General features: G+C 25.5%; 1 protein-coding gene across 4 annotated transcripts; it reads right to left on the bottom strand.

Annotated features, from left to right (window-relative positions):
- Positions 1-987: 987 nt before the first annotated feature.
- Positions 988-9,965, bottom strand: LOC100573244 (general transcriptional corepressor trfA). 4 transcript variants are annotated; one of them, XM_029487386.1, is made up of 4 exons: positions 9,809-9,965; positions 6,439-6,529; positions 5,444-5,572; positions 988-3,526 (listed from the first exon to the last, which is right to left on the bottom strand). In XM_029487386.1, exons 2-4 carry the CDS (start codon positions 6,520-6,522, stop codon positions 1,847-1,849), a joined length of 1,893 nt encoding a protein of 630 aa, XP_029343246.1. In that variant the 5' UTR covers positions 6,523-6,529; positions 9,809-9,965; the 3' UTR covers positions 988-1,846. The 4 variants fall into 4 exon arrangements, with proteins under 4 accessions (XP_029343246.1, XP_029343245.1, XP_003244586.1 ...); XM_029487385.1 differs by lacking the exon at positions 9,809-9,965 and adding an exon at positions 7,115-7,439; XM_003244538.4 differs by lacking the exon at positions 5,444-5,572 and having other exon boundaries at positions 9,809-9,964.
- Positions 9,966-12,887: the final 2,922 nt, after the last annotated feature.

The following is a 12,887-nucleotide window of genomic DNA, read 5'->3' as shown; positions in this document are numbered from 1 at the left end:
AGGATAACGATATTTCTCTTTATCTTTGGCAGTAAGTATAGAAGACTGCCAATGAATGTGAGTGTTTTTATTGTTTCCTTGTTTATAATTAATTATTATAATTTATAAAACAAGCCTATATTTTAGATAACATAAATACAATAAAAGTTATTGGCTTAGAATGTAATAACTTTTTCAAAATATTTTTTCCACAATATTTTTGTCATACGTTTAAGTAGCGTAATTTTTTTTTTGTCAGATCTTTCTGTTATAGCATGTATATAGAGTATGGGTCCGGGGGTCTGGGAATTCTTTATAATTTGTGCACCCTCAAAAGTATGGGTCTAGTTGCGCCTATGCCAAGTGGGTATATTAGCTTTATAATATTGACATTATTTGTACTTTGTATCAGACAACTTTCGTTTGGTGTAGTCTACACTGTAGACAATAGTGGATAGTGTACTGATCCCATCATAATGTATTAATTGATATATCATATTATATTTTGTATGGTTATTTTAAAGGTATGATATATATCAATAGGATATAATACATTTCAGTAGGTATTCTACATTCAATTAAAAAAAAATATTATCAACATTATTGATACTTATTTATACAATGACAGAATTTTGAAAATAATTACATTTTAACATCTCATAAGAAATTAGGGACTACTTTTAAAAACTGTCATAATGTGATGAAAATTGTATTTCAGTCTCTCCTGATCCATTTTAACTGATTTCAATAGCATTATTAAGTTAATATAATGTACTTGACTATTTGAGTGTTTTATATTTTCACAAATTACAGAAGTAGATATTTTTAGACAGAATAGAGAAATAGGATATTAGGTAATAGAAAAGGTATTTACACCGGATATAATGTATTAATGTGTGTATAGGATATTCCCATATTATGTAGTCTGGTACACCCGCAACAACAAAGGATAGGAACTTGATATTATAAATTTATACACTTGAAAAAAATTTAAAACATCAAACTAGATAAATTTATCAGAGCTTGATTTATTTAAGTGATCTTTAAAATAACCCAAAAAAATATATGTAATGTTTGGAAAATTAATTTGTTGTAGTTAATACATTTTTCATAACAATACTAACTATAAAATAATAACAACAACAAAAAACACTACACTAAGATAACAACAGTTTTTAAAATAATGAAACTTCCTGTCTTTGAAGTTGCAGCAACACTTTTAAAGTACTCACTCTAACCTAAAAATTGTTTAACATAGTTAATGAAGAATAATAAATATACATACACTATTGTGAAACCAAGGCATTTAAGGTACACTCAATCTAGAATATGAAGGTACGGTTTCCCTGCAACATCTAGATGCAGCGGATAATAGAACACGACTGGCTGCAGATACTCGTCCATCTAACAGACTGGTAGTTGACGCTAGACAATGCAGGGGAACTGTTCCTTGAGACATTTTGTGATCAGTAAATAATACACGCAATACTAGTTTATGATTTAAGAATATATAATATGAGTATACCTACATAGTATACAAAATAAATGTAATGCTTTTGATATCTCATGCTATAAAAGTAAAATATTACAAACAATTTATACATTTTATCATTGTTTTGACTTTTATTTATTTTTAAAACTAAATTGATTATAATTAAAATATACATAATATAATACTATAAAAAATAATTTATTTTAAAAAGATACCAAAATTCATAAATTGTAGCAATTTTAATATAAGAATATTTTAATTAAACCATAAAATACAAAAATAAATCAATTTAAACATGGTGAACAATCTATATGATGGTTTTAGAAAAGGTACTGTACATTAAAAAATGCATGTATCGGGTAATTTAAAAAAAAGTTATTCATCAGCATGGGTTTTAATATGGGCATAATATGATCTAAGGTAATCATACTGTTTATTACATATCTTGCATACTAAATTTTTTAAATTTTTTTTATCATATGATTTTTTTTGTTCTGTTTTTTTATGAATATTAAGATGTTTTGTAAAATTTTTATATACTTTGAATTTAAGTCCACAAACTTTACATAAAAATATTTTATTTAACTTAACCAAATGTTCAGAACGATGCAATTTCCATTCAGCAATAGAAGTAAATTTTTTTCTGCATTTTCTACAGTTCAATATAGGGTTGTACATATAATTTAAACCAAGATCATTTAAATGATTTTTAACTGAATTAGTATTATTTGGAGTTTTATCCACTGTAAATGTTTTTAAACTATCCTGATTAGTGGATTCTTTTTTAAAATGATCTACATTTGTACGATTAATGGATTTACAACCATCATTCATTTTTATGGTTATGGTGGGGGAAACAGTATTACTATTATTTATCCATATTCCTATACATTTTTCATTTTTATCAAAATTTATGTTATTAATATCAATCTCAGTTTCATTATCATTCTTTTGGAGTGTATGTTGAATATTTTCTTTGCCTTCATCTGGTATTGATCCCTTCATATCAGTCTTCTTCAGTTTACTTTGTTTAATTTCACCACGCTTTTCACTAATTTTTGTCAGAATTAATTTTATTTCATCATTAAACGGATATTCTTTCTTACCCTGAAACTGTTTAGAAAGAAACTTAAAATCATATTCTAGTTCTTCAATCTTAAGAAAAATTTCTTTTTCTTCAGCTGATAAATCACCTTTTTTTTCTTCATTATACTGGGTTTGGTGTTTGGTAGGATTTTGATATTTATTAATATCTACACCTTTCTGTATACACTCTTTTTTAAAAAGTTTCCAAAACTTTGTTGATAAATATTTCATTTTGGAAGATAACGATTGTAATTTGCCATCTTCATTAATATTGTTATTGAATGCATCATCAAGACTACAATTGTTTAGGTTTTTTGGTTTTTCAGACTCATCAATATCCAGGTTACTACTTGAACTGTTATCATTTTGACTTGAGCTATCAACTGTCACAGCATTTAACTTCTTAGGTCTGCCTCGTTTTTTTAGGTTAATCTCAACATTATTACTAATAATGTTCTTTTTAGGTCTTCCTCTAGGTTTTTTCACAGAGGGCTCATCATTATTTTTATCTGAATTATTCATTGGTTTTTCTTTGACTTTATTTCGCTGGTGTGTTATATCAGAATAGACTTTATTTCGAGTCTGTAAAGTGTTCAACATTTCAGGATTTAACAAATTTTTTTTTATATCATGACCGTGAAAATCTTCTTCAGATTTTCTTTTATTTTTTTTCCGAACTTGTCTATAATTTCTGTTCTTGTATTTAAGATAGATAAGATTCGGCCCATTATAAGTTCTAACACAAATACCAGTACCAACATGTGCTTTATAAGACAATTTTGAAGCAAACTTTTGACAGCATTTTTGACAAACAACATGTTTACCAATAAAATCAAAGTCTTTAAATGGAAACAACTTTAAAGTGCCTTTTTTAATACAAAAATTTTCATATCCAGTTTTTATATTGTTATTTTTGCATACGAGATCTGCATTATTGCGTGGGAAAGCTAATAAATGATTTTTGAAAATCTGAAAAAAAAAAAAATATTTTTAGGTAGATTAACACATTAATGAAATAAATATAATACCTATGTATAATACATCTGTAAGCTTACAGAATTTTATGACTTATAAAATAGATAATTATAATTATATATGGGGATTAAGAAATATATAATGTACCTTAGACATCTAACTCACCCATTTTTGTTAACAACCACCAATACATTTTATATTTTAAAAATTCTAATACATACATTTTGAACCAATGTATTAATTATAAATTATAACGGTTAGTAGGACTACACATCAGTGAAGGCAAAACAGAATAGATAGAAATATTATCATCCTTAAATGTTGGTATTTTTTATGAGTTCAGCAGAGACAAAGAATTTAAAAACTTAGGTTCAACATTGATAGAAAAAAATAAGATTGACAAAGAAATAGCACCAAGAATTTTATCATGAAAAAAAAAATGATTCTATGGGCTCACTAAGATATTAGTCATGTTTTGAGAGAAATGAAGAAACACTAATGTGACCTGTGACCTTTAATCGCTTATAGGTAGTGTCCCTGGGAGACATAATGACCCCTATGAAAAACGAAATAAAAGAAAATGATGGTTTTCAAAAAAAAATCCTATGGAAGATTTTTGGACCAGTAAAGGATGAAGAAAGGATCAGTGGAGAATAAGGAAAAATAATATTAAACAAACATTTATCAAATCCTATTGGACACAATCAAGTGCTGAAAATTATTGTGGTCTGGACACGCATGGTGAAGCCAGAACCAACATTTACACATGATCATGGAAAAGAATCTAGTAGGAAAAAGGCCAATTTGGAGACCACTTTTAGATGGGATGATATAATTTAAAAAGATGTAGAATCACAGCATTGAAGACCAGACTGGAAAACATGAGCAGCTGATAGGGAAAATTGGAGGATTCTGTGACAGGACGGTTGATCCTAATGGCCGATATATCCTAAGAAGAACAAAACTGTGGCAAAAATGTCTAAGATAAACCCCCGATACACCATATCACTAATTTGTAACCAAACTTAAAATCCTAACAAATCATTTTCTAGGTACCTATTCAATGTTCATATGTGAATCTAAATTTTGAAAAATGTTCAGAATATGAAAAAAAAAAATTATGATTCCCATTTAAAAAGTTAAAAGTTGAAAAATTTATTATAAAATGTTATAAATAAAATATAATATCTAATAAGTAATAACCAAGAAAATATCAATGGAAAATAATTGCCTTGTTTTAAAAATATTACTTTGTATATTAAGTAAATATCATATTATGGCCAATAAGAAAAAATGTATTATTATTTGTGTTTTTTTTTTTTTAAATATTAGTTACTTATTACAAATTATAATATTAAAAATTATTTTTCAAAATAAATTATAAATCATAATAATCCAGAAAATATTGATAAATAATGAATAGATGAAGCATTGATAATAAATAAATATAAATAAATTAGTATGTTATTTATATTAAACAAATATGGCTGTTGGTTATTATTTGGAGAAAAAAAGTCAAAATGTGTAAATAACTGTGTTATTTATGCCAAAATATGTATTAAAAACATGAAATATATTCATAGGTGTGCGCATGGGGTGGGCCAGGTGGGCCGTGGCCCACCCTGTGAGTTGTGCCATAATTATTATAGATGGCAACTTAGATCATATAAATAGTTATATTGTCTTATTCAGTGGTATAAGCATTCTGATTTTTGATTTTCTTATATCAACAAAATTAACAAGATTCTCTTAAATCTATAAAATATGCAAACAAAAAATGGTTCTATTTAATCGAGGATAAGGTAAATCGTGGACATATATCACAACCAATCAATTTGAACTTAAGGAAAATAATATGCTAATGCATATAAATCCTAGCCCTACTTATGAATAAAAATATATATTTCATACCTTAAAATTTAAACAGTGGGTGATGACCGGTGAGTAAATGAATGTAATTTTATAGATAACAGTATAACACCTAAAATAATTTGTTTCAAGTATCATTGGCCCACTTTGCCACAACAGGGCTGTGCACGCCTATGAATATATTACAAAAAGTTTTTATTCAACATAGATTTTAAAATTAAAAATGTTATAAAGTCGAATATTATTTTAGTCACCAGACTACCAGAGTAGTAGGTAATAGCACAAAGTAGTAGGATAATAGATAATATGACAATTATAAGAATATCAAGAATCATTTATCTCTTTTATCTTTTAAATTCTCTATTAAATTTTATGAAAATATTTACCTCAGAAAAATTATTATTGTCAATATAATATCTGAAATAGGTTAATTTAAAAACACGAAATGTGTACCTAAATATTTAAAATACAGTATTTATTCAAAACATATTATAAAAATGAATACTTTTTTATTTTATTTAAGGTCACCACAAACTGCAATGGTGTCGGTAGAATTTTTTCGTCTTGACGGTGCTGCCGTGTTGGCGGTAAATTATGTCTAGACTCACTTTTACTGCTACCGCTGCAGTGTGTGGCAAACTTTAAGGCGTTATGAATGGGATAATTATTAAGCAAAACCAGCATTCATTAGAATTATGTATTTTTAAATCAGTATCCTAATTATGACAATAATGAATTGTTTAAGCAGATTAAACTTAAATGCATACCTAGTCATAAAAGTGAAAATTCCCAAAATAATTGCATTCATAAAAGAATAGAATATTATAATTTGATAATATAATAAAGTGTACATTTCCACCATAATAGGTTATATACACAATTTTATTTTCAAAAATATGTTTAGGTAAATCAAATAATATATTGAGGTTATTTAATTATCATTAATTAATCTTTAGTTTATTCTACAGCATAAAAATACTTAAAATACTATGAACTATCTACTTTAAAGAAAGATAAAATAAATAAATTATAATTACCGTGGATGAATCATTCTCTGGAGTAATAGCCTCAAGATTTAACAGTTTAAAAAATGGAATTTTTTTCAAATCGGTTTCAGTCATTTTAGCACTAAAACAAAATTAAATCTTTAATTAATTACAATAGCTCTTAAGGTAAAGAATGATACTTGAAAAAAATAATTTTATAAGTAAATAAATTAATTCCTAATTATAAGCTGATCACAATTATATATTGTTTTTTTTTTTTTAATAACTAAATGATTTAATTTTGTTCCTATATACATTTAAAATCAAACTGAAATACTATTTAATCAAAATAATACCAAAATATATAAAAGAATTATAGTTTATTCTTTTAAGAGTAAAATAATTTTTTAATTAATTAATCGAATAGGTGTGGAATTAACAAACTATAATGAGACTTTAATTAATATTATTTATAATACCTAGAACTATATTTTAGTTAGGTATCGGTTATTAGTTACATTCTCGCTAAAATAATATAAAATAAATTTAGTTTAGCATAAAATAATTAAATGGACAATATATAAATAGATAAATGTTATGAACAAAATAATTTATATATTTATCAGTCACAATTGTATTTTATAAAAAAAAAAAAAAAATTTAATAATTTGGTATGTAAAAATAAGATTAATAATTGCTTGAAACTAGTAATAAGTATGTTACTCACATTGTATTGAACATTAAATTAAAACTATATTTGGTAACTATTTTAGATAATTAAGATGGCATTTTTTATTATTTAAAATATATATAAATGTATTAAAATTGGCAAGCACATTTAAAAAATAAAATAAAAATGAAAGTATGAAAAATGTAGAGCGAAACAGTTGCGACTACAGCAAACTGTAAAGAGTCACTTAAAGAAGCTTGCCAGCATAGGTACAACTGGCACTGACAGTAGACAATCGATTTACCTAAAATATCGATAATGAACAATCATCTTATTTTATCCTACATAATATTACTATAATACATTATTCATCGAATTAGATGATAATTTATTGTACGATTGGTTTACTTCAGACTTCAGTAAAACTAAAAAATACAAGTTTGTAAATATTCATATTATGAAAAATAAAATAGAATAATAAAAATATTACTATTGATATTTATTCGTTAAATTTGTATTGTAAAAAATGATAAACCTACAAATGTAAAAAAAAAAATATCATTAACATTACAATCGATTTATTTTACAAAACACAACAACATCGATTATCCGAATATACAACCCCCAAAAGCCAGAGTTTTATCAATCAGTGTTGCCGTTGTAAGATTCAATAAATTTCTTAGAGATGACTAGGAAATTAATCGTTCCCGTGGAATAATTTCCTTACATAAAAAAAATAATCGGTAGGTACCCACATGATATACGTAACTACTAGTATATAAAATATTATCAGAACAAAAAAGTAGCTGCTCTTTGTTCGTGGTTGGCCCCAAAAATGCATTATTTGTATCTACTTCGCCTTAACAATAAATGTTAACTAAACGCATAGGTCCATATTATCAAAACAATATAAGACAATTTTATTTGTTTTGTTTTATAATTTTTTTTCGATATTTTACGTCATTTTTATTATTTAATTACATTGAAAATAATTAATATGCTCTTTGAATAAACTAACCAATATCAAAATGTACTTGGGTTTTATTTAAATAATTTCGATTATAAGACGTTTATCATGATACATAATAAAATATAAAAAATCGTTGTTGACCTGCGTAATTATTAGTTTTAAATAATTTTGGCATTAGGCTAAAGCATAAGGTAGGCACTCAAGTAACGAGCAAAAACCTATACCAAATTTGGGTCATTTGGGATTCAAGTTCATTATCTTAAATGAAATTAAATTCGTATACGTAATGAGTTCTTCAATATTTGCATAGATAATATAAGCTATTTTATATAAATGAAATAGGTAGTATAATAATTTTCGTAACGTAAATATAAAATCGAATACAAGCACATAATGTGAAAAATAAAGAAACAATTAATAATTATATTTATATAGGTATCTTTAAATACAATTGAATAATACGATGTTACTTATAGAAATTTTAGGTTAGGTATACCTGCATATTATATCCTATATAATATTTACATATTTTCTTACTAACATTATTTTCAATATAAATAAATATGGATAAAAGCTAACTTAACTGATATTTTACTTAGATATTTAACGCGTTATGAGTTGTTTATTATTAATTAATTAACTTTTTATTTAAATGGAATTCTATAAAAATAGTAAAATTTAAGTAAGTAGGTATTTTATTAATGTATTTACTATTTAGTATAATATATTATTAACCTCTATAAAAATAAAATATCATTAGGTATATAATAATCTCTTTAGCCCGAATTAAAATTGGCCCGAATTAAAATTGGTACCTTTAATATGTTTTAGTTTAATTCAAATTAATTTAATAATTACAAGTACATATAGGTAGTGACACAAAATATTGCATATTTACATACTTTACAATGTTTAGGTCTTAGGTGAGTACATTGTTTTTTGTTTTTTATAAAAGGCATTATCTATTTGTATAATTACTAAAATACATTACAATAATTTATAATGAGAACGTATATTATGATTATGTATAGGTACCTACAACCTAATGTTGAAAAAAAAATCATACTCTTACACGCCATGTTATTATTGTTAGTGAATATCTTATAACCACGGACCAATATATAATATATTATAATTTTTACATAATATAAAGGTACCTATATTATATCTTAGTCCGTGCTTATAACTAACCTATATTATATAGTATAATTTGATAATCTTTAATCATATGCAATCAATACAAATAGGTATCTACGTCTTAATAACTAAAACGTACCTATTTTTACATAATATTTATTTATTTTTCAACATTATCTTAACAAGTATCAATCATTAAGTCATTGACTTGGACGGTATGATGGCTATAATACCACGAATAGTGACGTCACGTATTTTTGAATATCTAGCTATAGAATATATTGGTAGGTATTATCTAAAGAATATTTTATTTTTTAATTAAGAAATTTAAAAATAATCGTATTTATATTTTGTGTAGTTAGAGTGGATATTATGTAAAATTGTAAAATGTTAAATAATAAGACTATTGGCCATGGAGGAATATAATATCGTTATCTTCCACCTGATATAATTTTCGATTTATTTTATTTTACTTTTCAAATTATTCAAATCGCATAGTCATAATATAGGTATGTCGTGATATATTAATATATATTAGTGTCTAGTCACTCTACTACAGTTCAAAATTAATTTTGTACTTATAACTATTTTTTTAATTTTGTATGACTAAAACAAATTATATATATGCAAAAATAATAAATTACCTCAAAACTCTTCAATTCAATACGATAATTTTAGAAATAATAAAAACCAAAATAAAATTAATATGAACACAAATTAAAAAAAAATGTATTTAACAAGGCCAATGGCAAGTGGCAACGAAGTCGTATGGTATGCAGACATGCAGTATAAAACAATAAATGAAATGGCATGTAAAATTATTACAAGATCACGCGCCAGTGTGGCCAGCTGAATAGAAAGAAACATGTTTGATACATTTTTAATACATTTTTATTACCTACAATTTACAATAAATTCATTTTTTTATTTTATTACCTCTTGTCTATAACATTTTAGCCACATACAAATTGTAATATTTATACGTAAATCTATAATATAAATCAGAAATATTGAAACGTTCTTACTGTAATTAACAAAATTATACCAACCCAGCTGTCTTTTTTTTAAGTTGTAATAATTTATTTTAAATTTTAATAATTTGTACTTGTACCTGCAGAGTGCAGACTTGTTGACTCAGGCTACTTAATGATACAAATTATAATATATCCCCTCTTCTTTTACTCGAAATCTCATACTTTTCCGGATATAGGTACCTACTAACCTACACAATATCACAATATTGCTAATTTACACAATCAAATAACAATACCTAACATGATAATTTAGGTAGGTTCCTATAAATTATGTGTTTATTATCATAAATCATAATTATCAAATAATATTTGGAATTTGGAGTGTTTAATATTAATATGTGTAAAATAAATAACTTATATTAGTAGGTATTTACTTAAGATGAGTGTTATAATTATTGTCTCTTCCTCCTCCCGAAATAATAGCTGTTGTTTCTGGCTATAGATAACTCCAATTTATAAGTATACCTACACAATCTTGTGAATAAAAAGTAAGTGGGTCACAACTAGGTAGCCAGGTAGGTATATCAAAGCTTATTGATCAGTTGAGAAATACAATTATATAACAAGAAATAATAATTAACAAAGGTACCTAAACGAGATAATAAACATAGAAATACGGGTAGATACCGGATTTGGCATATTACCAACTAGTATTGCTAGTTGCTACCATATACATATATATATATTTATATATTAATTAATTATTCAATCAAACGCACGTATTGACGTACACGTATATATAATATATAATATATAATTTTAGTATTATATTATATTTTAACAATTTATACACCTCACTAAAATCAATGCAGATGCATTTATTATAGCCCATATAGGTTATATTATTATATTTTTTATCATATACAGTCCACACATTGTTTATTTATAATAATTTCAATTATTAATTTTAATCAATTAATTAAATAATTTAGTATGCCTACCTCTATCTAATTACTATCAAGTTAAATAATATACGGGGTGATCCATTTTACGTAAGACCCTCATTATTTCAGAAAACACTGATGTTTTTGAAAATATTTCCTGCACATAATTTTAAGTCAGTATAAAACAGCATTTATTGGAAAAAAAAATTTTATTGTTATCATTTTTTTTAAAGTTTTTATTCTATTAAATGACAATATACATTTTTAATTTCATATTCCGAAGCAGCATATTATTCGGAGTATTTCGATGTATCAAAATCAAATTTTGGCCTAGTAGCTTATTATATAGTTATAACTTTATAAGTATTTAAAGTTTAAAAGAGTGGTGGTTCTACATTTACAGGAACCCTTGTACCACTTCGATTTCGTATCGATATTTTAAAATTTAAATACTTATAACTCACAAACTCATTGATGATATAATAATGGATAGGCATAAGTATTTTAGTGTTTATAACGCGAATGAACATTTTGATTTTTGATATTTGGAGGTTTCAAAAGGTCTTATCAATTATTTAACAAATTAAATGAATGATAAAACTTCTTGCTGGAGCGGAGTGAGACCACTATTAAAGCAGGCTGTCTCTTATTCATATTCTGGACCGCGACCACATTTTGTTGGTATAGGAATCCTTTCTTATATTATCTATATGCATAAACTACTCGTTCAAAATGTAATTTTATATCCAAATAGGTACTTCAAGAAGTATATTCTGCTTTTGAATAAGGAATTAAAAATGTATCTATGTAGTCTTTAAAAAGAACATCAATTAAAAAACAACAATAGTAAAAATAGTAAAAAATATATTTTCAAAACCCTTAATAGTTTTAAATAATTAGTGCCTTCTAAGCAGCCAATACACGATATATAAATATTCAATGTTGACAATATTATTGACCGTGTATTGGTTACATTGAAAATATCAAAAACATTTTGATATTTGTTGACGGGCTTTTATTGATCGTGTATGTCGTATGGGCCGCTTCACCATTGATTATAAAATATATTACAAATACTATTTTATAATCAATTTATAATCAAATGGATCACACGGTATAAACAACTAGACACTTAATATTATTATGTATTGATAATGTTTATTGTTTAATAAGCCTATTATGGCTTATATTATAATAGTTAGATATTTTAATTAAGATGTATTTTAAAATCTGAAATAATTTAACATCATCCATTTATAAATTGAAAGTGTTGATTATAAAGTTTAGACCTTAAGAGGACGTTGTACCCGCAATTGTTGTCTCCGTCTTACACACGTACCATAATAATATGCTAAATTTTCGTTTACCAGTTTCAATATTGATAATGATTTATTAACATTTTCAAACATTAATATTTTACATACTCATGACTCACTTAAAAATTAAAATATCGTAAAAAACCAACAAGAGAACACAGATAATAATGTTTTTACTTAAAAGTTGGAAAATAGGCCAATTCACTGTAATATCAAAATTAACAGCACACTATTGAAACTGAAAAACAAAAATTTGTTACGTCGTACCTGTGTAAGACGAAGACAACATAATATGCGACGTTCTCTTAAAACCTAAAAGTAGGTATACTCTGTTCACACGTGTTCACTCACACACGATTCTTCGCCACCCTTACATAACAATGCCATTGAGACCGGTTCCACTATGGAAGGGTGTCGCGTGCAGGGGATGAGTAGAAGAATCGATTTTTGTCGGGACTGTATCCGATTGCCGGCATGTTTCTCTCGCTG

The sequence above is a fragment of the Acyrthosiphon pisum genome, chromosome A1 (genome assembly GCF_005508785.2).
Source record: "Acyrthosiphon pisum isolate AL4f chromosome A1, pea_aphid_22Mar2018_4r6ur, whole genome shotgun sequence".
Lineage (NCBI taxonomy): Eukaryota > Metazoa > Arthropoda > Insecta > Hemiptera > Aphididae > Acyrthosiphon > Acyrthosiphon pisum.
This window is presented reverse-complemented; position numbering and strand designations above follow the sequence as displayed.